Source organism: Natrix helvetica (assembly GCF_964273705.1).
Source record: "Natrix helvetica genome assembly, chromosome: 3".
Lineage (NCBI taxonomy): Eukaryota > Metazoa > Chordata > Lepidosauria > Squamata > Natricidae > Natrix > Natrix helvetica.
This window is the reverse complement of record NC_138549.1, coordinates 140,318,941-140,346,805: the sequence shown is the minus strand read 5'-3', so window position 1 is coordinate 140,346,805 and position 27,865 is coordinate 140,318,941. Positions and strand designations below refer to the sequence as shown.

Here is a 27,865-nt window from a genome sequence, read left to right as displayed (position 1 = left end):
GAGCCTCGCGGATTATGTGAATTCAGTGTGGGTCGGTGCTTCATTGTTGTCATACAAACGCAGTAAAAAATAACTAAGTAAACTATTGGTAAACATACTGTGGAAATAACATGTACAGAAAAAGCAGGAACTGAGCTGTGCTATTGTAGTTGGTGGTAATACCTGTATCAAATGAAAATGAAATAACTCTAAATAGAAAGATTAAGTTCTTAACAAAAGAAGGAATACAGGGATGCAAAATTATTCTGTTAAGGATTCTTCAATTGTTTGTTATGAGCATATTACGGTGCTCTGAATATTTTGACCTTACCTTTTGTTGTTATTATTATGTCTGCCAGCTCTAGCAGGGAGAACTATATCTTCTATATATTCCACTATATCCTCTTTTCTATATAGCCTGTAGCTGGCTATATTTCTATAGACTGCATTGTATTTAGAAGCCAAGAAAACATGTTCTTTCCTAAGGTGAATCTACTTTCATCAGGTCAGTAGTGAATCTGTTGTGGCCCATCAGCGGCCGGCTGAGCTGTTGGGGACTCTGACAGCTCAGACCATTATGGGACTGCTCTGGAGGATGAGGAAGACTCTGGAGGGTGTTTGGAGTCAGAGCAGGAACTAGACCGATTCGCTCTCACAGGGAAGGACTCCTCCGGGTGCCGTCCACTAAGCAATGCCAATGGGCGGCGCCTAGGAGTAGAGCCTTCTCTGTGATGGGCCCAACCCTCTGGAATGACCTCCCCCCCGATATCAGAACCACCACCGACTTCCGCTCCTTTCGACAAAAACTGAAGACTCACCTGTTCCGTTTAGCCGGCCTGGCCCATTTATAGTTTTATTCTACCTCCTGGCAGATATTTTAATTGGGTATTTTTTAGGGTATTTAAATATTGCTTTTAATTACTTTACTTTAGATACGTACAGTTTTCTTATTGCCTCCTCTTTGTGTTTGTATTTTCTATTTATTGATGTGTTTTTATTTGACTGTACACCGCCCCGAGTCCCTTTGGGGAGAGGGGGCGGTATAAAAATCTAAATAAAAGTAAAGTAAAGTAAAGTAGAGAGGCCTGATGGCCACCAGGTGGCATCTGAGTCAGGGAGCAGTGAAGAGGAACAGAGGGAGGTTGTCCCTGATGTGCGTGTGCGTAGAGCTGAGAGGAGAAAGGAACAGCTGTGGAGAAGATGTCATAGAAGGAAGTAGGGACAGCTGGATAAGGTTGTGGCCCCTCCCAAAGAGTTTATAGGTGGAGCGACGGGAGGGGAATCTTTGCAGGAAACAACAGTCCATTTTACTAGCCGTTGAGAAAGCATTCCGTAAGTTTAATCTTGGTTTCTTGAAGATAGCTTTCTAGGCTCCTAGCCAAGGGGTGGCTTTATCTATGTAATTAGTCATGGCAGACAGCCAAGCCTGTGTCTGCATATTCATTGGAATCACGGGACAGAACAGAATCATACTTATTTAGTTGTTTATATATGATTATTATCTTCCTCTTTGTAGCAGAGTTTGTCGCTTTAATGAAATATTTAAATGCATGAGTTTGCAAATAAGAGTGAGCTAAGTAAAATGATTGCCCTTGAACTGGCATAATTGTATTATGGAGTTTTAAATAATAGCATTGACTTTATGTCTGCGGAGTTCTCAGATTTAAGAAAAAATAAGATGTTGCCATTGGACAGGAAGATCTTGTGGCATAGGGAACAGTAAGGTTTTGAATAAGCTTTGCGGTCTTCCATTCATTTTATGACCCTTTATCTTGAAGCGGAGGAACCATTTCTCTATTATCGGGAAGGTAAAATTCACCTATTTCTGAGATTTGCTTCCATATGTGGAATGGGAGAAATGGAATTTTATCCTTTAAAGCAGGGGTGTCCAAACTTGGGAACTTAAAGTTCCCAAGTTTGGACACCCCTGCTTTAAACAGTAAATATTTATTTTTACAAATAAGTCAGGGTGGCGAAGATACTTAATATTCCTGTATCCTTCTATTTTCCCTACAATAACAAACCCCTGAAGTAGGTTGGGCTGAGTGAGTCTGGCTCAAAGTCACCCGATCACATTTCAGGCCTGTATTCAATAAAAGATGGAATTTTAATGTTGCTGGCAATATCCTCTCCAAGAGAATACAGTACTTGGGCTTATGTGGAAAGTTAATTTCAACTCTCTTTCTGGCCTAGGGGCTATAGAAAGGAATGTTGACTTTAATGCTTGATCAGTATCCTATTTCATGAAAGCTTGAAATATGCTGCGGTGAGCAGAACTGTTTTTGTGTCCCAAACTCTCCCACAAACTCCAAACTTGTCTTTAGAAGGATCTGACTGTGGTAACAACTGCTGCACTACTGTACCACCTTAATGCATAAGCCAGCTGGATAGAAATCTGTTTATGCAGCAAATGCCTTCCAGAAGTATTTAGTAGCTCAGAAATGTAAAGAAGCATATTCAGTGCAAGATTAAAGGAGAATAATCCAGAGCCGCACATGTGAAACACTTATTCAAGACCTTAAAAACATTTAAAGGTTTTTTTTTAATGTCTTCTGATCTAAGTACTTAACAGAGCAGCAATATACTTAAAATGGATGGCTTCGTGGATTGTAATTAAATTATATTTTAAAAGTAATAGTATGCACCGGTATATAAAAGTAAAAATATAAACAGCTTTTTAAGACACTGTGCTCCAAGAGAAGTAGTAGAATGGTAGATGTTTAATCAAAGATATAAACATGGACCTGCCACAAATGTCAAGGATAGGATCATAATTTCATCAGGAGGTATTCTCCATTTCTACTTTACTTATTTAAAATAAAATTACACAGTGAAAGAATACAGTTCATAAACTTTGGAAAGGTAGCAGAAGAATTGGTGCAAAATTAATTGACTGGATCAAGTCTTAGTCAAGTCTGGAATTCATTTAATAAAATCCATAGGGAAAACAATGTTAATTTTTTAAGTAGCTGAATTAACATGTATCAGTACACAACTGTGTGTTTTTGTTTTGATTTTAACATGATGCACCAATCCAGTCATTCTGGTTTGTAATAATGCATGATATAAATCTGATGCTTATATATTATGACATTTCTCAAACCAGCATTGAATAAGTAATACTGATACTGAATTGTACTCAGTGTTATTCTCCCCTGAGAAGGTGAAATATGTATATGTTATAGCATACTTCAACCTAGTACTTCCAGATGATTTAGTTCAGATTACTGATACTGAGATAGGCAACATACACATTTAACAAGCAAACCCAACAACTTTAAGGCACATGGACTTCAACTCCCAGAATTCCCCAGCCACATCTTAATGTTGCTGAAGTTGAAAAACATTGATTTAGATCAGGGGTGTCAAAATCACGGCATATGGCCCAGAGGTGTCACGCACTGGCCACGCCCTCTCCTATTTTAGCAAAGGGGAAAAGTTGCGATATGTCACACGGTGAAAATGTGATGCTGTGAGTTTGACACCTCTAATTTAGATCATTACTCCGAGTCAGACTAACCAAAGACTGTGTTGACTGGAACATGGAGAAATAGAACTCCAATACATAATGAAGAACCAGATTGGAGACAACTGTTCATTGAATCCATTCTGTTCTGTGCTTCCCAACTTTGTAAATAAGAAGTTGACCTATTTTCAGAAGTATTCTAAGTGTTTTAGTTGGTTTGTTTTTGCCAAGAACAACTTGTGACTGGAAAGTGACATATTTAAAAAAGCTCTCTCTGCTCTGGGCAATGACAAAGAAAATTGTTAATGCTGATGGCATTTTTTTCCACACTATCAATTATTGCTAGGTGAAATGTAGGACAAATGTGCACCAATCACCACGAGCATTTTCCTGAATGCAAAAGTGAAATTAAATTTGGGTTACCTCTAATCCTGTTTATTACTTAATCTATGCTGGTTTTTTAAAATGACATGACTAGCTCAACAAAATAATGGGCAGATCCATAAGACATCAGATGAAATAGCTACCAGGACAGGAACTTGCAGTTTGTCTAGCCAGATTCTCTTTTACAGGCAGACTTCCCTTCCCCCAACTACACTTCAAAGGAAAAGCCATCCATTAAAAACAGTGCACAACTTAAACCCAAAGGGCTAATCCCTTTTAAGCACCCCTTTGCAAAATATACTCATTTACAGTTAACATTCATCAGACCTCAGCAGGAAATTAGATAGGGAACAGCATGAAAATAGCATATACAAAAAGAATAATAATCAGGTTTAACAGGTTTCTACAGGACACTACTTAAATGTGGGTGGAGGAGTGAGAATTTGCTATAATATAATGTCTAAAGACAAGATTTCATAGTTAAGTGTGGTTAACACGCTTTAATAAGCACATTACTATAAATCCATTAAGATGAGGGTAATATAAATGCCAATAAATGCAAAATAAAAAAAATATTTTCACCCACTCTTTCACAAAAGTTCTATTTCATAATGTAGGCAAGACTTTTATTTTCTTGGAAGTCTTCGGAAGGTTGAACATAACTCCTAGCGACTAAATTATCCAACTACAGCAGGGGTGTCCAAACTTGGGAACTTTAAGACTTGTGGACTTCAACTCCCAGAATTTCCCATGCTGGCTGGGGAATTCTGGGAGTTGAAGTCCACAAGTCTTAAAGTTCCCAAGTTTGGACACCCCTGCTTTAAACAGTAAATATTTATTTTTACAAATAAGTCAGGGTGGCGAAGATACTTAATATTCCTGTATCCTTCTATCTTCCCTACAATAACAATCCCGTGAAGTAGGTTGGGGAATTCTGGGAGTTGAAGTCCACAAGTCTTAAAGTTGCCAAGTTTGGACACCCCTGAACTACAGTATTTATTTCCTTTGTAAGAATACATAAGTTTTTGCTACAGGTAGTCCTCAGCCTATGACAATTGTGCCCAAATTGCTAATCAAGACAGTTAAGTGAGCTTGGTTCCATGTTATGACCCTTCTTGCCACAGTTGTTAAGTGAATCACTGAAGTTGTTAAGTGAATCACTGAAGTTGTTAAGTTAATAACAGTGTTGTTAAGTGAATCTGGCTTCCCCATTGACTTTACTAGTCAGAAAGTTGCAAAAATTGATTGTTTGACTCCTGGACACTGCAACTGTCATAAATATTGGTTCATATTTATGAACCAATGCCTGAATTTTCATCACATGATCATAGGGATGCTGCACTGGTTGTGTGAAAAGGATTACCCATATTGTTTCCTTCCAGTTTTTTAAAAAAAGTTTCTAGTGTTCTATAGTTAAAATATTTCTTGGTGCATTCCCATCCAAGTACTAACTCTGTTCAGTTTTGAGTCAAGACCAACTAGTAACAGCTGCCTTCTGTGACCAGGTTAATAAAGTTGGTGTTAAATGAGTTTAGGGATAATTAGATTCATTCTAAATTATTTGAATTCAGATCCTCGTGTTGTGGACATCTGCTACATTTTAGAACATTAAGTGGTCTGTTACAGAATCCTCAATCCATTAAATTTGTTTTATCAATCCACCCTTTGGTTGGATCCTGTTTAGACTTATTGATAATGTAGTAGTATATGTGAATTACTAATATAACCTAGATTGATGGAATCTTTCCTGGGGTTTAAGAGACTGGCAAGGTACCTGCCACCATTTGCCTTATGTAACTGATAACGTATCTGACCTTGTGCTTTATGGCAGACATGCTTACCCATTAGCTGAAAATATTTCCTACCTTCCTAAACTGGCAATATCTGACTGACATCATGGACATCCAACAAATCTTTTCAGTCAGATTCTATCCCCTTGTTAACTAAAGTTATTCAAGGAAAACATACATACAAGTTGTATGCTTTGCATAATTTATATAAAAATTGAAATAATTTTTGTTATTGTTAGGGAGCTCGTGTTTATTCCCAAGAGCAGCCTTTCTACAAACTGGCTTCTCTTTTTCCCTATCTGGTTCCTAATAGGCAGTGATTTAGGACACTTCACTGCCTATCTGCCTGGCTGTGAAGTTGGAAGTATGTAACTGGGTATCATCTGCATACTAATACCTTAACCTAGATGTGGTGTGTATTTAATAGACGTGTAACAAGTGGGAATAGAATGTTCTGAACTATCATTTCTGTGCTTACCATTTAGTATTCAGTCTGAAAGATTGCTCTTACAATAAATGGAAAACATGATTTACTAGATCACTACTTCTTTTAACTCCTGCAATTCAGAGCATTGATTGATATTCCCAAGTCTTGTTTAATACTTGTTACTTTATATCTTCAAATGCTAGAACAAGAAATCTAAGTGGGCTCATCCCAGATGATTGGTATTATCACGATGATTAATTTTTCTATCAAATCCAGCTCATTGGGATTAAATATTTTAATTAAAAATGCACTGATTCAAAGGCTGCTACTATACCCAAATTCTCCTCTTAGAGAATGGCATGAAACTGGATGGGACATAAGATATGGAGCTTATATATCGGGCAGAGGTGCAGGCAAGGTTTTTGCTGCTGCAGGCTACTGATATATGGGGGGAAAGTATTGTGCATTTTTGGATTAGAAAAAATCTGGAAATATATGTTTGAATTATATAACTTTTGATGTGAGTAGTTGTTGGCTTTAAGTTAACAGCACTGTATGATGAAAAAAGTGAGAATGTTTAAATTGAACAGATGTTAAATGCATGTGATACATACATAAAGATATTTATAAGTATGTATAAAGGATACTTGTGACATTCTTTTAAGAACATCTGTTTTTATGCAAGCAATATTTTATTGAAATAATAAAAAAATGGATTTGTTTTCCAGTTTAAAAAAATAGAATTTGTTTTACTATATGCTAATACTGAATGGAAATCTGTTTTAAGAATACGAGACCACTCCATATTGATATGAAAGATCATTTTATTTGTATCCCAGCTAAACGTTTAATGCTTGTATTAACAACTGATCAAATTTCTTTGGTTATAAGAATTTATTCCAAGCACTTTATCATGGAATGCTAAATGTTTACATTGGAGATGTAAAAAAGCATTTTCTTGGTTAATACAGGCGAAGTAGCAAATGGCAACAGCCTCACAATATTTAAAGAGTTTTAATACTCTTCACCTTCATCTTCACCATCCAAGGAGTCAGTGCCCACTTCTTCATAATCCTTTTCAAGGGCAGCCAAATCTTCTCGGGCCTCAGAAAATTCTCCTTCCTCCATTCCTTCGCCTACATACCAGTGGACAAAAGCACGCTTGGCGTACATCAAATCAAACTTATGATCCAGACGGGCCCAAGCCTCTGCAATGGCTGTGGTGTTGCTGAGCATGCAGACTGCACGTTGGACTTTGGCCAAGTCACCACCAGGAACTACTGTTGGGGGCTGATAATTTATACCCACCTAGAGAGTTAGAGAAATAGACATTGTCAGGCTTTCCTACATTCAAGTAGTATATAACATTTCTAGATTTGCAGATCAGAATGTGCTGCATTTACACAGAGAACAGAAATCCTATAAAGATTGTTCTGTGCTTTAAGCACCACCACAGCTGGATCTGTATAATCTATTGAATTATTGTCTTTTTCATAGAAAAATTGAAATAAAGCAAAACTCTTAATTATTTGCATTTGTCAGAAAATACCCCAACATTATTGCCAAAAGCAATTCTGCTGTTAAAGAAATGGGAATTCAATTTGCATAATCCTGCATGCAGTTTCTATATTATCTACCATAGCATCTAACTCTAACCCTAACTATCTGAACTATGAGCAGAACCCTCCAGCTGCTATATGCTCTTAAATATAATTTTAATTACACTGTAAATCATGATGCTATTTATACAATTTCGAAGTTTCATGTTTCTATTACATTTATTTAGAAATCTACACATTTAGACAAGATGCCATTTGCAATACATATGAGCAATACTTACCTTAAAACCAGTAGGACACCAATCAACAAATTGAATGGTACGCTTTGTCTTGATAGCAGCAATGGCAGCATTGACATCCTTGGGGACAACATCTCCACGATACAACATACAACAGGCCATGTACTTGCCATGGCGAGGATCACACTTCACCATTTGATTGGATGGCTCAAAACAAGCATTGGTGATCTCAGAGACAGAGAGTTGCTCATGATAGGCTTTCTCTGCTGAAATAATAGGGGAATATGTGACTAGGGGAAAATGAATTCTGGGATAAGGCACCAGGTTTGTCTGGAATTCTGTCAGATCCACATTTAAGGCACCATCAAATCTGAGAGAGGCAGTGATGGATGAAACTATCTGACCAATGAGGCGGTTGAGATTGGTGTATGTTGGGCGCTCAATGTCTAGATTCCTTCGACAAATATCATAGATGGCTTCATTGTCAACCATGAAGGCACAATCAGAATGTTCAAGAGTAGTGTGCGTAGTTAATATGGAATTGTATGGCTCAACAACAGCAGTTGAAACTTGAGGAGCTGGGTATATGGCAAATTCGAGTTTTGATTTCTTTCCATAGTCAACAGAAAGGCGTTCCATCAGCAGAGAAGTAAAACCAGAACCAGTGCCTCCTCCAAAACTGTGGAAGATCAGGAACCCTTGCAAACCGGTGCATTGGTCTGCCTGAAAGAAGAATATGCATATTACACATTCCAACAGTACAATCAAGATGTCTGTCTTATAGGTTTGCCCTTTTTTTAATTGCCAATTTCCTTGCAAAAAATTGTTATTGTGATCTGTAAGGAAGGAGGCTTGGATTAATTTCAAAAAGTTATTGCAAGTTGTCAGTTTAGACTACTTGCAACACTGGTTTGACTCTTGTCTCCAGGAAAGGGAAGAAAGAAGAAAATGAAGGAGAAGTCAAAGAGAAAAAAATGTACAGAAAAAAGAGTAGTTCCAACAACTTTTGGCTCTGCTAAGTTCTTCACCTGTATGTTCCCCTTGATTGTCATGGTCACACTGTTGCAAGATACGGGTTATATTGATATGACGACAACTGCGCCCAACCTTTCTCTCTCCCAGGAAGAGAGGAGCTGGGGAAAGAACAGGCACTTTGCCATCCAATCAATCACTGCTTGCCTAGCCATGTAGGTGTAACTATTACTCCCAAGTGGGCAGAGAGGCCTCCAGGAATGCCTGTGATAAGCACCTTTCCATACAACATGTTCTTCATTTCAGCCAATGACATTTTTCTTAATGTTGGAAAAAACTATATTGCAGCACCCAGGCCAATAAGCTAATCTACCTATTGCACAAATAGTGTTTTAGGCCCAATTTTATGCTTAAGCTAAATCTTAATGTATGTTTGACAGGTTTAAAACATTAGGACATACCAGCTTCCTAATCCGCTCCAATACAAGGTCAATTATTTCTTTTCCCACAGTGTAGTGACCTCTTGCATAATTGTTAGCAGCATCTTCCTTGCCAGAAATCAACTGTTCAGGATGGAAGAGTTGCTTATATATCCCATTCCGCACTTCATCTGCAATAGAATATACATTATTCTACAGTGAAAGCCTAGAAAATATTGTTCATGTTCTACTTTCTCGTTGGTTCAGAGTATTACTGTTTAAACCATAACCTCTCAATACCTAAGATTACAATACATACAATTATCAATGTAAGAATAAGGTATTAGAAATGATATTCTGCAGAGGTTTGAAGACTGAAAAACTATTTTAAAAATGGTTTTATTTTCCTTTTTAAGCAATTTTCAGTCTTCTGTAAACAATCAATTTTGTATTCACAAATCAGTACAGGTTTTAGGTTTGATGAGGAAATACAGATTATATATTTCAATCATTTATATTTTTCCCTTCATAGAAATATGTTTCTGGTTTCAAAAGTATACATTTTAAATCAGAAATATTTAGTGTACTCATTTTAAAAAAAATGAATTTAGTTTTCAATTTTTATTGTGAAAGATTAAACTTTAAAAATTCTCATTTACTTTTAAGATTCTCTTGAATATGATTTAATTTGTTTGCTACTTGGGATTTCCTTTCTATGAAATAGATGGGGAGATAAGCTTATTGAAAGAGCATATAAATATTCTTATTTCCTAGTTGTAGATTTTAATTTATATCTTAACTGGAAACCTAATAGGAACATGATTCATTGTGCCAAGTAGTCCAAAAGCTACAAACTAATCATGAGAATATGCAGTAGCAGAGGGCAAAGAGAAACACTATCTGATTTTTCAAGAGTTATGAAGTATCAAAGTCTAAATAAAATAAAGATTATAATTTGGAAATACTGTGCTCCAAATATATATAGTAGGGGTAACACACCTCTATAAATTTCCTTTATAAAGTCCAGAAGGCAACATATAAAACAGGAGGCTTTTACATCTTAAACTTTTCTGTTAAACCACTTCCACATTTCTCCCTTTTACCCCAGCCATGTAAGCCATATTTACCTATGACTGCTGGTTCCAAATCCACAAATACAGCACGAGGAACATGCTTTCCTGCCCCCGTCTCGCTGAAGAAGGTGTTGAATGAGTCATCTCCACCACCAATTGTTTTGTCACTTGGCATTGTGCCATTAGGCTGAATGCCATGTTCCAAGCAGTACAACTCCCAACATGCATTGCCAATTTGCACACCGGCTTGGCCAACATGGATTGAGATGCATTCACGCTGTGGAGAGAGACAAACAGGAAATTAGTAAGGTTTCCTCTTTCTTCTTTACCATAAGCTAAAAGGCAAAGTGCCAGCTAATTCACCAAAGGGAAAAATAGGTGACGGTCAGCTTCTTTTGAATTTAAGGGATAGTCCTCTTTTAAGGAGTTATCAATTCCTTGAAACTTTACATCAATGATAGAATAAGACTCCACTATTTATTTTATATTCTATTAAAACATATTTAACTTTCATACTATAAAATATCCCTTAATTGTTTTGAAACAGTTGGTTATAAATACAGGAATTCACCTCCCAGAATTTCTGGCCACCATTGTGAAAGCTTCAGGTTGGGGAAAAGCTGTAATACAGGTAGCCCTTGATGCATGACCCTAATTGAGGCTGGAATTACAGTTGTGGCAGTCACAAAGCCAGTAAACGATTTTACAATCTTGTTTTCAGTGATTGTTAAGTAAAGACCAGGGTCATTAAGTTAAACATTTTCTGTTTTTTTCCAGAAACTAGCCAAAAAAAACCTACCCTACAAAAATCATGGTCATGGTATGTGGCAGATGGTCATAAATGTGAGCCAACAAAGACCCCAAAATGTGATCATGTAGGGATTTTGTGGGGATTTGTTTTTTTTGGGGGGGGGCAGCCACCACAATTTTAAAAATGGGTTATAAATAGCTCTGATTAAGTCCATCGTAACTTTAAATTAAACAAGATCTACCTGCAAGTGTAGGTAGGCTTTATGACCTGGGCATCACAAATAATCTAGCCAGATGAGAAATATCTGTAGTATCCTTTTAGCAAAATGATGAAAACAGCAATATGCTACAAGTTTCACTCCCTTTATGTATGTCAGACAGGACAACCTATGTTCTTTTCATCATTTGCTACACCCAGTACCTCTGGTCAAAGAAAAGATACACTTTGTAAAGATAAAAATGTAAAGCCCTCAAGTCATGGGGAAAAACTATTTCCACTACATGTAGAGATCTTGAGCATATACTCAGTGCCAGGTAAATCCAAAGATACCTCTTTATGCCTACTATGTCCACCCACCCCTCTTCTTATAGTCATACAATATTTGTGCTGGGAAAGAAAGCAGATAGTTGGAATCCTGTAGAGCAGTGTTTCTCAACCTTGGCAACTTGAAGATATCTGGACCAACTCCCAGAATTCCCCAGCCAGCAAATGCTGGCTGGGAAATTCTGGGAGTTGAAGTCCAGACATCTTCAAGTTGCCACGGTTGAGAAACACTGCTGTAGAGGCACAGTCCTTCTCATTTGATTTTCTGGTAAAGGGATGTAATTGTTGAGGCCAAACATTTGGTGAAAAAATAGCTTTTCTCTAATATTGACAGTTGCTTAGCTGAAGGTTTTCAAAATTCCAATGGTGCCCATCATCCAAAAAGTGGAATAGAGCAGTGAAAGTTGCACCCATATATTTAACAGTGCACCAGCATTATAGTTAAGCATCTCATGGTAATCAGTTCTCGACTGCATCAACATGTCAAGGATTATAAATCAGGAATAATTTGTGGCTGTGCACAGAACTCTTCTTTAGTCATCAGTTCATTCTTTGCATAATTGTCATTAAAGGCCAGAGCTTAAATACTGTAGATATAAATCCATTTTAACTATGTTCAGAAATGTCAGAGAGAGAAGAATTTTTATTTTAGTTGATCGTTCTAAAGGTTTAGGCTTAGGGTTTTAAGTTAGGATTTGTCTTACTTTTTCACCAAACTTGCAATATGAAGATATACTTGGTGGAATCAATGTAACAAAAATAATGGTTACAATCTAACAAAAATATCTTGGAATAATTGTAAGAATTAAGAATCTGAACTACAATTTAGGAAGGAACAAAATAATATCCTTAGAATAAAAGGATAAATTACTTAAGCAACGTGAACGTTGAGCCAGATTGCCTTGTGAAAAACAGTTTTACAAGATTTTGTCATGAGTGTGTTGAAATATCAGGAGAGAAAAAAAGAGGCAGCCATCTTATTTAGAACTTTCCCACCATTTTATGTCAATGCACAAAGTTGCATTGTACAAAGTTGAAGGAGGAAACTCAAAAGGGCCAGAAATGTTCCAATCGGTTACAACTTTAGAGAGAGAGAAGCCCAAACTCCTACAGAAAAAAAAACACAAACTGGCTGGTGAAGTGTCATTAAAACTCCCGGGACTTCAAAGTGCCAGGCATGAAGGTGGCGGATCCAAGTTTCTTTCTCATCCCTTCCGCCCCCCCCTTTTTTTTTTTCAAACAAAGAGAAGTTTTTCTTCGCAGATCAACTGTGATTATATCCGCCCGGGTCTCGGTTTCCCCCAACTCTTAATTTCTTCTCGATTTCTGGAGATAACGTGCAGCCCTTGAACCTCTCAAAAGCTTAATGCAAGAGCCTCACCCGAGGAAACTCCGAGTAAAGCCTAACTCGACCCCACCGCAAACACCCCACTCCGAAGTGGCGGCGGCGGCAGCGCTACTGTTGTTCCCTCGGAAAACCTCTGGGCCATTGATATCGGGAAAGGAGCATCAGCGGAAGACGAGTGCGCTTCGTGGGAGGAAAAGGCACCATCTTTGGGGAAAGACGTAGGCTCTCTGGCAGGCGAAGGCTGCTTCCGGAAAGCCTTTGCCTTTCCTTCGGACCTTTTCGTTCCCCAGCCCCAGCCCCAGCCCCAGCCCCAGCCCCTTTTCTCGGAGCAAAGGCCGAGGGTCTCCGAGGGACCCAAGTTCAGGTCGCGCCTGCTCTCGCTAGCCTTCTGGATGCGCGAATTGCAAGGCCTGGAAAGCGGTGTTGGTTTTTTAATGGAAAACTTTACCAATTACATAACGCCCCACCTGTGGCCACACGGAGGCTTTACTAATCAAATTCCCTGGAAAAAGCACAAAAGGCTCCCAGAGCAAATTAAAAAAAAAAAAAACGCCAAGCGGCGCTTACCATTTTTGCGGCAGGTTACGGCTCTCCGAAGTTATCGGTGCTCTGGCGACAGCAGACGCGCTACGGGTCTGAGCAGCACCGCGAAAACAGCTGCTCCGCTCGCTGGGCCGCCTTTATATAGAGACCCCGAACGAGCGCTTTTCTCCTTGCAGCGCATTGGGTAGCTCCGCCGCCTCCTCACGCCTCCCCTGGCGCGCTATTGAGTGGGAAGCGAAAGTGGGGAAGCGGCCTTCCCCTCGTCATTGGGTAAGAACTATGAATTTATCCGTTCGCGGGCGGCCATAGGGCAATTCGTAATGGGGCACAGTTAAGAGAAACAGTTCCCGCCAAATGCCAGCGGCCGAGGTCGGCTCTCTTTCTGGCCGCGTCTGATCAGCTCGCATTCCTGCGGGCCAAGTTCGGGTCTGCCTACACTTGTCTGGAAAAGCCAGACGCAGATGCGCCCTGGTTGCCGGGGTTAAGTGGTTTGCTTCTTTCGGGACTCCCTGCTGATGGGTGCTTGTTTAAATGTCTCGCAGAGAGAAGGCGGCCTTTTGGGTCGTCTTCCCGAAGAGCGTTTTCGTGAAGCTGTGGAGGTGGATGAAAAATGCAGAGTGCCGAAGTGAAAAACAAAACAAAACAAACCGAAGCCTCAATGAAACTCAATTCTTCATTATTTGGGGGAAGTGAACATGGAAGGAGATAGGGGCCTCCTGGTGGGATTAGGGGCTAGAAAGAGCCAGAAGTCAGATTCTGGCTGTCAACGTGGCAACAGTCTGGAAAGTTTAAACCCAGATCAGAGGAAAATTGCAGTGTTTTCAAGCAAAATGTCTCAGTGGCCCTTTTTGAAGCACTCCTTGGGATCTGATGAACATTTAACTTGTAATAGAATGCTTTAAAATGGTATACATCCCATTTCTGTGTCTTCTCTGATGCTAAATGTAAATAATATAACTTGTGTTTAAACAGCAACTTTATCAAATTTAAGGGGCTTTCTAAAAACGAGGAATCTAAAGACATCTTTTCCAATTAGCATATTGTTAAAAGCATGCATTTATGAGCAGTGGCATAAATGGTTGTAAAAGATTTTCAGTTGGAAAAGGTACTATTAGATTCCTGATTTTTATTTATTTTTTTGCCCTCGTAGATTAACATGAAGGATTTCTGAAAATACCTCTATGCTGGCTTGATAATTAGCTTGATAAAAAGCTGCTCTGTCCAGTGTGCTTCTATTACCTTGGCTGATTTCAAAAAGTTAAGCAGGACCAAGGGCCGTTAGAGATCAGTTGGTCAATCAAGAAATCCCAGGTCTAGATTGGGAAATCGAAACATTCTGGAAGGAGACAATGGCTAGGATCCCAAGAAAAATGGGAATGTATGTATGTACTACATATATACATTGTCTCCAAAAATAAAGCTTGAAAGTGACTAGTCTTTTTAGGGTGAAACAATAAAAACAGATATGTTTGATGGGACTTTGTATAATCAGTGTAATTGTAGTCACCTGTTCTCCATTCCTAATAATATTAAACACTTGATTCTATCTGAGTTCAGATGGAATAGCTTTTGGTAAAATTTAACTTCCTGAGACTGTTTCTCTAGTCAATAACATTTCAATTGTAAAATAGCCTTTCCTGCCTGATTCCCTCCTCATTCTTAGATCTGTAATTGACAAAAACATAGCTCTACTAGTAAGTGATCATTAATGTATTAATTAGTCCAATCACAATGTAACAACATGTACATTAGCTCTATAGCATTGATTGTATTTTCCCATGTTCTTTTGAGTTTAGCATTAGCATTATGCTCCCATGCTATGTAGCATATCAGGCAGCAAGGCATCTCCAATATTTTCAGTTTTGGGTGAGTACTTCAGTATCTTCCCATGTGATATTTAAAGTCTTTAAGTCATCAATTGACATTCTTGGCCCTGTATTTTGAGGGTGTCTTCTTGGTCATTTGGCATCGGAGATGGAGGTGGTTTTTTTTCCAATCATTGCTATTTGGGAATTTGATTGTTATCCATACAGAGTGTGTGATATGCAAGTGTCAAGCGCAGGGGAAATCAATTCAGGCAGTTCAAAAGATCGCAAGTTTAAGCTCTCTACAAGAATTTGACCAACTAATGGTCAAGGGAAATGAGCAGGACATAATAAAGGCATTCAAGGTGGGCTGGACTTAGATCTCTTGCAGACGTGCATGGACTTGTGACTTATGATGCATGTGACCCCCTCCCTCGGGTTCAGCTTGATCATCTACAATACGGGTGTCAAACTCGCCACGTCTCATTGCCATCATGTGATGTTTTGTGACTTTTTCCCTTCATGGAGCTGGGGTGAGTGTGGCCTATGCATGACACATCCAGCCCGTTGGCTGCCAGTTTGACATCCCTGTTGTATAGCAAGTTGCAGTCTTCTGTATGCAACAATGTTTTGTAATTTGTAGGAGAAACTCTTTGTTACTTCTTTGTTTCAAGGCACTTCTTTGTTAATAGCATGGTCAACATAGCAAATCTTTAGTGCTTGTTAATACTTCCTGATGCCTTCCAGGTCCCACTGGCATAAATGGCTGTTAGGCTCACTATAGAAGTGAGCAAACGGAATTTAAATTTTAGTTACATAGATGATGAGGACTAAATTTTATTCATCCTCTGGAAAACAACTACTGCTTTTCCAATGTGGCACTTGATGTCCGCCTGCATATCCATTTCGTGTGATTGCACTACCTAAATAAGCAAACCTTTCTACCTCTTCAAGTTGCTGTGAGCCGAATATGATTCCCCGTATCTGTGCAGTGAAGCTCAGATACATGATCTTTGATTTCTCGGCACTTATCCTGAGGCCAATTCTGATCGCTTCTTCATCTAAGGCAGTTGTCACTCGTAATTTCACCTTGTCTTCCTCAAGTATGGCAATATCATCTTTTGAGTTGCTACAAGTATATATAGATTATATTTTTACATATATTTTAAATTTTAGTAGATATTTTAAAAGGGCCATGTGTGCTTTGAGAAAAAAAGATGTGGCAGCCTGAAGAAATGCACTAACATTAATGGACAATAGTAGCATCATTTTTCAGCTCAGGCAGAAGCTGGAAAAAATGCAGTCTGTGCTAAATGAATAGCATTAGCATCCTCTAAGGACCTCATGACAGAGCCAGCTCCACAGCATCTGTCTTGAGTATGCACCCATAAGATTTCTCTCCCCACTTTCAGTTTATGTAAAAAAAGAAACAAAATGCTGTAATCAGTGAGATATTTTAGATCACTTTCCACAATTTGGAACTTTTCAGATGTGTTGGCATTATGAAAATTCCAGTGAACATTTTCAAGGAATTTTGGGAGACGTAGTGTAGCTCCAACATACATAGAGGATGCCAGATTAGGAAATGCAGCATTAAGTTTGGAGTATTTCCAAATCTCTCAGAGCCACATTTTCATTTGAAGTACATCAGATTTATATCGGACCATCAGTCTGTACAAGCTTATTCTCGTGAAGAATTCTGGTCATCTTCTGTCAATAGTTTGCAAAAGAACTGAACTGGGTTGGGTATGAACACGACAGATGATAAAGATTGGAAGGAGGTTTACTCCCTACCTGCTGTAATTACAGTACACGATTTCCTTAGTAACTGGTAAGACAGGCTAATCAAGAGAGAATAGGGATCATTTCACATCCTTGCATAAGTTAGGTAAAGACGGAGAACTTTAAGCACCCATGTATTGTATCTGGCCAGTAACATTCTGGGAAAATTATTGTACACAGTTTAATATTGGTCTTGGTCATCAAATCCCTAAAAGATTTGAGATCGACTGTCCAAGGGACAGCCTCTCTCATAAATACAGGCATTAAGTTTTGATGGGAGAGTATTTTGAAGATATCCCATTGTCTGAAGCTTGTCATCCTCTAAATAGGAGAGTGGCTATATCTGGGTTGCTTACAAACTATGGAATATGCTTCCTTGGAAGTTGGGTTTGGCTCCAGATGTTCCAAATTTTAAATAGCTGTAAAGTTGTAGCTCTTTAATTAAACAATCAGTTGTTATTTTGTTTTTAGTACCGTACATTCATCAGCTCAGTCAGAAACACTTAATGAATAATTGGATTTGAACTGCAAAAATCCAGATGGCCAGTACATATGATTATATGGCGTTTTGCAACCCAGATATAATAGCTGTGATTTTAGTATCAGTATTATTTAGTTTTTACATTTGTATTGTGCTTTAAAAAAAACCTAAATAACTTGATGCTTCTTTGAGCAGAAAACATGGGTAAAAATAAATAAATCTCAGCAATAGGCTTTGTGACAATATCTGTCTCATGAATGGCTTTGGGGGCCATTGAGTGAAAGACAAAAATGAATTTCAAATGGTAGGTAACTTTATATGTTCACTTTTTGTAGGAAACTGTAGGGTTCTGCTTGACTTTGGGTATGATATTTGGTTATATGTGTAGATTTCTCAGATGGGTACATAATTACAGATCTTGTTTTTGTCTATCTAGTTCAGGGGTAGTCAACTTTTTAAAACCTACCGCCCACTTTTGTATCTCTGTTAGCAGTAAAATTTTCTAACCACCCACGGTTCCACAATAATGGTGATTTATAAAGTAGGGAAGTAACTTTACTTTATAAAATTTATAAAGCAGAGTTACAGCAAACCCCTACCACCCACCATAATGCTAGAACGCCCACTAGTGGACGGTAGGGACCAGGTTGACTACCACTGATCTAGTTTATTACACATGCATTAGTGCAAATTGTATTTGCCACACTAAATAGGCACATATTAATATATGGTCTGACTTTTGCTCTAGCAATCATGAAGAACTAAGTGATGCTGGAATAACTTCTAACATGCCGCAATGTGGATTTTATACTTTCATTGAGTTGTATCCAGCTCAGACACAATGACCCTGGAGCAATCTGAATCTGGCTTCTATCAAAATCAGTACTGAATGATTCATTAGTTTTTTTTCCCATTAAATCTCAGAATAAGTAGTATAAAAATCAAATAGGCACATGTGTCAGAATAGTTGGGAGGATTGGGATGCTTTGTAATGTGATTGTGAAAGCTAACAATGCTCACTAAATTATGTTAAAATTTTACATGTAATATTCTGCGTTTTCATTTCTCACATAGAAGAATCTGGGGATAATATCAAGAAACTATTTTGGGTTTTTTTAAAATAGTCTTACAGGGAAAGAATGGGTGTATTCACATATAATTTGTATTTTCAGATTTCTCATATAGGATGTATATTTTGCCAGAATATTTATGTAGTGGTAGATTTGGAAGGGAGGGGGCTGGTGCCAGAATAATTCTCAATGATCTGTGAAATTAGCTGAAAAAATCATTAAAGGGTGAAGATTGAACATTTGACTCAATTATTTGCAAAAAAATGATTTCAGTTCAGGTCTTGATGGGGGACCTGACCTTTTTAAGGGATGCATTTGGGTTTTGGAATGAATGCAAGGTTGCAATTCATGAAGAGACCTTGTATGCTACATAGTCATTAAGGAGGTGTTCCAACATGTGAAAAGAAATTCATTTATGAGAAAAGTATTAGAGCTACAATTAGTAGCACATATGGTTGGGGCTTTTATACTCAGAACAGCTGTCTTCCCCGAGGAACTGTTTCATCAGTAGAGTTGCAATACACACTTGCAATAATTGGACTGCTCTTTTTGTGTTTAACAAAATTATAAACATTGTGCCAACAAAATTGGTGGCCCAATTTAAGCTACCAAGAAAGTGCAAATATTTATATTAGGAATAATAGTTCTATAATGCATTATCAAGTTGTTTTATGAAGGTTTTTTTTAATCCCCTGAAAAAGTTCTTTTCCCTAACCCAGTAGTTACCTGAATTTTCCTGTTGAAAATCCATAGTAGCAACATATGAGGAAGAAAATGCAGATTGAAGATGGTTCACTAAAAGTAGAGCCAACGACCACAGCAGAATGAAGAGCCAGTAAGTAGCTCTTCATAATTCCTCTCCAGACAAGGAAATGATGAGTGTGTGCCATACAGTTGTTCCTGGTGAGGAGATGACAAGACAGGAGCCTCTGATGGGTTTGGAACTCTGGGAGACAAGAGAATAATCATTTTGCTCCAACCACAGTAGGTGACTTCAAAAGAACCCTGGATTTGTACTCTTCTTTTTAAAATCAGTTTTGGAAATGGCTTGCTCTCTGCCGTTCAGCTATTAAGAACCTTTGGATCAACAAATCTGAAAACACCAGGTTGGCTTCCTTCAATCCTTAGTGAAAGAAGTTCCAAATACAAGTTTAAGGATTTAATTTTTTATGGCGTAAACAACAAAAGATTAATTAGAGCTTTGAGTTTGAAAAGTTTGCAAATGAAGTAAGGGTCCAGATGGATTTGAAATAAGAATTTGCAATGAATTATAAGATTCCTTCCTGTGGGAAACTGCTTTTGTTCTGAATTCTTAAAAAAGGATACCATGGCTCTTTGAAGATTGGACACTAGAGGGAACTAGAAGGAAGTCAAGATTGTAGCTAAAGTAGAAGAACACTTAAATTTGGTTTCTACTGAATACAAAAATGAGCAAAATATTTAAACAGTGGAGATATTAAAGGATATTTTTGAACAAATGGGCCCAGAAGTTAATTTTATAGTATCTGCCTGTATGGATATTATGTTTAAGAGATGTTATGAAAGAGGGACATGTTTTACTGGACGAGACTGATACTGATCTGAAAGTGGATTTTAAAATAACAGGCAACACAAGAATATGGTAAATGACAGCATATTTCACACAGAGAAGAAACTTCATAATTAAAAAGTATATACACATAACAAACCAAAAGAGGGACCTGGATAATTTTCTGATAATTTTTTTCAAACTTATAAAGAAGCTTGTAAAAAGCTTTGACGAATTTTGAGGAAAAATGAAAAGAAATCAAGATTGAGATCATTATTTGGAGAGACTAAAAATCAAAATTGTTAAAAGGAATGAATCTAAATTTCATTTGCTATATTTGATTAAGGTTAAAACAGATATGTTGTTAGGTAAAGGAGTACCATGCAGAAGTTCAAGATCCATTTCTTTTGCTGTAGTGGAGTACAAGTCACAGAATAATGGTCTTGAATTGTAGGAAGATAAATTTCAATTTAATGTAAGAATAAGATGAACAGCAATTTGACAGTTAATCAATCACTAAAGAAGGCAGAGGGTTCCCCTTCATTGAGCATATTTGAACAAAGACTGGACTGCCACCTATCAAGAACCATTTTCATTTGCAGGAGATTGCAGAGTTTGAATGCTATGATTCTAGGGCGAGCGGAGAGACGGATTCAATACAATACCACCCTTTGATGGCACATCATATCTCTAATTAGCGCTTTAAGATGCCCAATCTGGTGTCATATCCATTTGTCTTTAATCTGTCTAACTTAAAAACTGCGGGCTTTTGACTGTGGACAATTCAACTTCATGAATATACCATTTAGTAAAAGAGCCTCTAAAGCCACTGGGCTGTTCTTAAGACAAAAATATAGAGAGAGACTTAAAGGCATTTGAGCCTAAGTGTTTGTTTTCAGATGTTCTCAAGACATAACTGTAGTATTTGCACGTACTTTTCTTTCTAGACCACATTTAGAACAAAGACCAAATAACATCTCTTTATTTTAAATTATAAACTGCAGTATTTCCTTGGAATCTAAATGATTTGCATCTCTCCTAAGAGGTTTTATCTTTATTGTAAATTTATAGTATATTTTTGTTATACATGGTGCCAGTAGGAAAGAATGAATCTAATCCCACTATCCCAAAGGTGCTTTTTCCAAAAGGCAACTGGACTTTGCTAGTTTTTTTTTCTTTGTAAACATTTTGCTTCTCATCCAAGAACTTCTTGAATTCTGAATTGAAGAAGCTTCTTGCATGAGAAGCAAAATGTTTTCAAAGACACCCCCCAAAAAACTCCAATTGCCTTTTGGAAAAAAGCGACTTTGGGACAACCATGACTTGGATGATTGAGAATCTCCATAGATCAGGGGTGTCCAAACTTGGGAACTTTAAGACTTGTGGACTTCAACTCCCAGAATTCCCCAGCCAGCATGGCTGGCTGGGGAATTCTGGGAGTTGAAGTCCACAAGTCTTAAAGTTCCCAAGTTTGGACACCCCTGCCATAGATATAATCCCACTCTCATATTATTGATTTAGATACAGGCATCTTTTTAACACCTTTCATCCAGGCAAATAAAATTATCCTAATTGTAAAATACATTTTTAAAAAGTCTGCCATTTTAAATTTGTTCAAATTAATATCTAATTTGTTCATTAGATAATAACTTTTGAGATTTAGGATCTTGCAAGATGACCGTTTTGTTGCAGGAGGAAAGTTCATTTGTTATTCATTATACAATATTTGATTTAATCTGATTGTGCAAGATTCAAATATTTTTACTTCTAAAGTATTGTAGAAAAGAACTACATTCACAGGTTATAAATTCACAATATTTTCCACATAAAAAATAGAATTGATGTCATTCAATGCTCTCATTTGTAATTGAATTGCTATAGAATTATATTGCAAAGAATATAGTCATTAGATGGCAGCATTCTGAGCACTTTTACAGAAGCATTCTTAAAATTTTCAAACATTTATTTCTAAAAAAGCTATTATCACAATAGGAAGGCCAGTATGCAGCCATTTAAAAATATGAAAATAACAAAAATGAACATAAAAACAATTCCTTTTCAAAAGCATTGTATTATCATTTTGTGAATTGTTTTCTTTATAGCAGTGTTCTTTTCCCAGAATTTTATTTCTTTATTTAAAAACGACAAAAAGTGCTGAAATACGGTTATTTCCTCCTATAGCCAGCTTACAATATTACCCCCATACATTACATAAGAAAGAGGTTAATATTTTGAAGTGTTTACAGGATGTAAGTTTTTAAAAAACTAAACCAAGAATTCTTTAGTTGCATCACACTTCCTGACACTGTATCTATCATGGTGCTAGCAAGCGATGTACTTCTCATTTGCATCTGACATATATGACAAAATTCCTCTCACTGCTTCATGTATGCTACAGTTTAGTCTATTCTGTAAGTTTGGTTTGCCATGTGGACTGAGATGGTGTATCAAATTAATTCCTCTTCTTTTAAAGTATTAAGCTCTATTGCAAAAGTCTGAAGCATGCTTTCGTCAAGCAGAAAAATGTGATGTATAGTTGATTTCTGTTTCAAAATTCGGGCCAAGTATCATTTTATAAATAGTGGATTTACATAACATGCCAAACTTATTTATTCTACTTCTAGTTTAGCGTATTTGGTGAACCTGTTTAGCAAGACAACAAAACATGAAAAATATTCTTTGAGGATGTTCTACGTATTAATTTATGTGTAGCAATATTTCAGATAACAGACATGACAAAAATGTTGCTATTTGTAGCATTAGGGATTTAACAAAGCCCTTTTTTTCATTTTTGCAGAGCTAGTATAAGATCTCCCAGCAAGTACTGTATCTTCCCATTCGTACAATACTGGTGCCACCATGTGGTAGACATTTAACATGGAAATGTTATCAGGCTCTATGCAGCAAGAAGAAACATTTCATTCTGTTAAAATTGTTTCCTAGCCTGTATTCAGGTGCATCACAATGTACTCAAGGAGACAGACTTGGTTAACAGGAGGAAACATTTTTTGGAAGAGTAATGACAGCTGAATTACCAAGCAGAACCCAGAAAGTCATCTTTTGAGATCCCTAGCCCCAAATTTTCTTCATTGAATTAGGTTTGCTCTCCAGCTAGGTGATAAAATGACATATAAGTGTAAAATTAGACACAGTACTTGTCTCTTATAATCATTCACCTATGGAAGCTGTGCACGCCTACACATTTGGTACCTACAGCGTTTAGAAACTATGAATGTAGTCTGAAGAATAGGTTATGCAACAAAGCTACTTTTGCAGTGAAACAACTCACTGAAGTTTTGTCAGCATTGTGTATCACTGATGTTTATTTCTGAATGTCCAAACTTTTATACAGATATCCAGAGAAGAAAAACCTATACATGTACAATTCACAAACATGAATTGATGTATGGTTGGAGAGGGAGCATTATGGGCAGTAGGATATTTAACAGGAAAAAATAAATACGTTTGCTTATACCTCCAGACGCTAACAACCTTCAGGCACTGAGATAAACGTTCATGGCACCTGGAGTAACAATGGATAACTAAGCACCATACTGATTAAATCTTAACGAACATTTCCAAATGAATCCTAGGGGTTTCATGTATTTTTAAAAATAGTGATGGAAACAACTGACCCATATGGCACCAGCCAGCAGTCTGTTTTATTTCATCACTACTAAGAAAGCAGTAATATATTAACTTTCCATAAATAAATACTTGTAACAGAAGGACTAACATTTCTATTCCACAATAATGCAACCTTACCGGCATTACATTTCAGATTGCTCTTACATATGCTTTTTGAAAAGTGTACTAAGACATGCACTTAAAAATTCTACAAACTCCAGAATTTGGTGATATAAAAGTTGTTGCAATACATAACATATAACAACAAAATTCAAGTGACTTCCCCTGGAAGTTTAAGAATACTGGGAGACTGAACCCCAAGAAATTTAAATCAAAGAAATAACAAACCTCATCTAACATTACTTTAAAATTGATACAGGGAAACCAGAATCACTGTAGCATCTTAACAGTATTCATGTCTTACTTAGCTTGGCTAAGATTAAGCCATAAACATGCCCTTTCCCTGGGAGTTGTCCATCCTATGAAGGGCATGTAGCTAATAAGCTGACCATCTTTTACACAGCCTATTTTTATTTATTGACATTCAGAAGCAGCTCAAGTCCAAACAATCCTGGATGTTTTACAATTAAAATTAAAAGGAATCATAAAACTGAACAAAAAAGAATCAGGCATATTGCCAAAACGTACAATATAACAAAAGGCAACTGATTGGTTCAATAGCCACCCTACTCCCAAGCCTTCTAACATTCTAAACTTGACATTTAATGAGTGGTTTGGTACACTATAGAAACTAGAGAACAAAACATAGCTTAGTCCTCTATTTTCTCCTAGACAGATGAAAAATAAAGAGCTCACATTCAGAAAGCATTCTTAACTAGATTAAATAATTCTGTGTGATTCATTGACTATATTATCGCAAGGGACATCAGTAATGAGTTGTGTTACAGGAACTTTAGAAAAAAGATTAATAATTGAGGTTCTATACAGAATATGTAAGATTATACCTATTAGAGTGAGCCCTTTTTGATTAGCTATTGGTAATTCCAATACATACAATATATAAATTAAAATGCATGATTTCAATTCATTATAAAAATTAAGCTTCCATTTTTCATTATTACTTCCTGCAGTTTGACTATTTTTGTAATTAAGATGACCTGTAACTAATCACTGGCTTTTAATTAACAATGATCATGAAGTGAAAATTCAGATATTTGTAAACATTAGATATCAGTAAACATCAAAATCACAAATGTTTACTCTTTTATCCAGAACAGAGCAGAAAGCTATACATCATAATCTGGTATGCTCCCTTCTCTCCCAATAAATCAGAATTCTTATTCCCTGTTGTACTACACTCTTATTTTACAGAGGAAAAAATTCAGGATATCTTTCCTTTTTCACTAAGGAAATTGAATTGCCAATTTGCATGGAATTGTGTGTTTCAAAGTATATGTACATAATTGCACATTATTAAATATCAGTACAAATTTGGTCAGGTTCAAATGGGTTGCAACTCAACAAGCAATATAAGCACTTCCATTGATGCATCTGAAAAGGACATTTCATTTGTGCTAGTTTGAAGCCTACATATTGAGGCCATGTTCAAGCCTACATATTGAGGAACTTGGAAAGTTATTTAGAATGTGGTGTAATCAGGTGCCTGGGAGCCACTTTTGGTCACCTATGAGCATTTCATTCATGAGAAACACGGTCCAAGGCCACATAAAAACTCTTTTTATCATCCAAGCAGTGCCAGCCAATAGGGCCAATTTCACAGTCTGCACAGATCAGGAACTTTACATTTCCAACATCCTTGGTAAAACCAACGTTTTCAAAAGAAAACATGTCCTCGACTAGCCAGTGGTCCTGCAAGACATCCCCTTCTAGATCACCGTTTGTCACCAAAGCAGTCTTCTTCTTCATAGCAGGAAGAAACAGCTGTCAAATAATAAAAGACATTTGTTATTATTGAGCCAATGTAGGGAATTGGTGGGAATATGGAGATGGACGGGGAGCCTTGGTTCAAGTTTCTACTTAACCACATTTACAGTGTGACTTTGGGCCAAACCAACCCACACTACTGCATTACTGAAAGTGAGAAATGAGACCCCAAAGCCAGCTAGTTTGGAATACAATTATGAAATCAGCCATATAACTGGCATAATGGTGAGGGGAGTTCCAGGACAGTATCAAATACAAAATTGGCAAGCAAAGGTATTCAAGTTGCTGCTAGTTTCCTCTAGTCTAGATCCTTGATTTAATTTCATTACCATGACAAAGTATTTCATGCATCCCACTCAGCCATAGACTGGAAGGCCTAGGAGGAAAGGGATGTCTTTTCATTAAGGACCTAATCAAAAAAAATTCCATCCTCAGAAAGGTTAGCTTTGCTTAAATCCACTTGTCAATCAAGGAATTGGCAACTCCGATTCCATCCGGGGCTGGAAGTTACGCGGGGGAGGCGAGCCCCTTGGCTGCCTATCACCAAGGACTACAGCACAGCGGCGGGCCGAATACGCCCTACCTCTCTGCGGGTGAAGGTTGCAGCTCCGGGCAAAAGGACGCGGGAGCCGCAGCGCTGGCAAAGGACGGCTTTGCGGTTCCGCCCACTCGCGCACACGAGCTCCTCCGGTCCCAGCGCAGCCGCCTCCATCGCCGAACTGGGCGCCGCCATACTTGCGCAAGCGCAATAGAGCAAAGGAGGAGAGTCTTCACGGCGGCGTTTTTCGACTTCAGCAATTTTAAACTGGGGACTTCCAACTCTCCGCCCAACTATGGAATTCTGGGAGTTGAAGTCCATAAGTTTAACGAAGCTGAAGTCAGGAAATCCTGCTCTACCGGATAGGCGGGACCGGGTTACCCTCCCATCCACCATCTTTGTGTAAGTGGGAGCGGCTACTGAAACGGGAGAAGGTCCCCCCTCCCGGGCTTTACAAGTGACTTTGATGTGCTTGCCGCTGGAGTCCTACGTCAGATTTCAAGTAAACCAGGGGTGTCCAAACTTGGAAACTTTAAGACTTGTGGACTTCCACTCCCAGAATTCCACAGCCAGCTGGCTGGGAAATTCTGGGAGTTGAAGTTCACAAGTCTTAAAAGTTCTCAAGTTTGGACACCCCTGAAGTAAACCATCACAACATAACATCGGACCCAGGAAGAAATTAAAAAGTAAAACTAGGTACTAGAGATACCAGCTAGTTTAATTCAATTCGGATAATTGCAGGGCTTCTATTTGAGGACCCTATTTTACATGTGTCTACAGCTATATGTAGGTTTTAGTGCCTACTAGGTGACTTGGACAGCTCTTAGACATTGTAAAAAGTGTGGCCAAACGTTGGTTATTTATTAGAAGTTCACTTTAGCATAGACACCAATTTCCCATAATGTCCTCTGAAAATGCCACCTTCGCTTCAGAAGGAGCAAGCTGCAAATACTGATCCTGAAGTCTGGCTGATCGGAGAAAACGGTTCAATATGGTCTTACGTACCTACGAAGGACTGCTAAACATCTTCAAAACAAGTGGTTTTAATTTTTAGTATTTTTATCAATGTGCGAATGGATTCACTGTCTGACTATTATGCTTTAATCTTCTCTTTTGCTCTTTCAATGCTATCACGAAGAGTGTCATGTCTCATAAGTCTCCAAAATTTTACTGTAATTACCAAAAGCAAATTAACAAACTATGCACCCAATTTAAGAGGAGCTATAATATAAACGTGAAATTATGCAGATAACTAATAAAAGCCAGGAATTCTATAGATGTAGCTTAGTAGCTGTCTTAATCGTTTCATGATGCTTAGTGTGGAAGCTATATGAAATTACTTATTTTCTAGTTGTAAAAAATGTACTTCAATTTTAACATTGTTGATTTTTAAGTAATTGCAATATTAGTTTACAGTTATTTTCACAATAAAATCCCTTCTATATTAATGAGGGTGATGACGGTTTCAGTTATCTTATCTAAACCCAGAGGCCAGGAAAATTTAAAATCCCTACTATATAATCATAGCTTTGAAACCTAGGTAAGCCTTCGAAGAGTTATAGATAATATGCTCTTGGGTAACATTACATTTGGCCCTTTTAAAAATCAGTGACACCTAGAAACTAACACAGTACTT

The 27,865-nt window shown here is 37.6% G+C and overlaps 2 protein-coding genes across 2 annotated transcripts; both read right to left on the bottom strand.

Moving 5' to 3' along the window:
- Nucleotides 1–6,852: 6,852 nt before the first annotated feature.
- Nucleotides 6,853–13,676, bottom strand: LOC309390369 (tubulin alpha-1C chain-like). Its single transcript, XM_081949642.1, has 5 exons — nt 13,518–13,676; nt 10,363–10,585; nt 9,278–9,426; nt 7,887–8,567; nt 6,853–7,354 (listed from the first exon to the last, which is right to left on the bottom strand). The coding sequence occupies exons 1-5, from the start codon at nt 13,518–13,520 to the stop codon at nt 7,061–7,063; spliced, it is 1,350 nt and encodes a 449-aa protein (XP_081805768.1). The 5' UTR covers nt 13,521–13,676; the 3' UTR covers nt 6,853–7,060.
- A 9,777-nt stretch (nt 13,677–23,453) lies between these two features.
- RABIF (RAB interacting factor) lies at nt 23,454–26,470 on the bottom strand. Its single transcript, XM_081949659.1, has 2 exons — nt 26,275–26,470; nt 23,454–25,688 (listed from the first exon to the last, which is right to left on the bottom strand). Exons 1-2 carry the CDS (start codon nt 26,422–26,424, stop codon nt 25,443–25,445), a joined length of 396 nt encoding a protein of 131 aa, XP_081805785.1. The 5' UTR covers nt 26,425–26,470; the 3' UTR covers nt 23,454–25,442.
- Nucleotides 26,471–27,865: the final 1,395 nt, after the last annotated feature.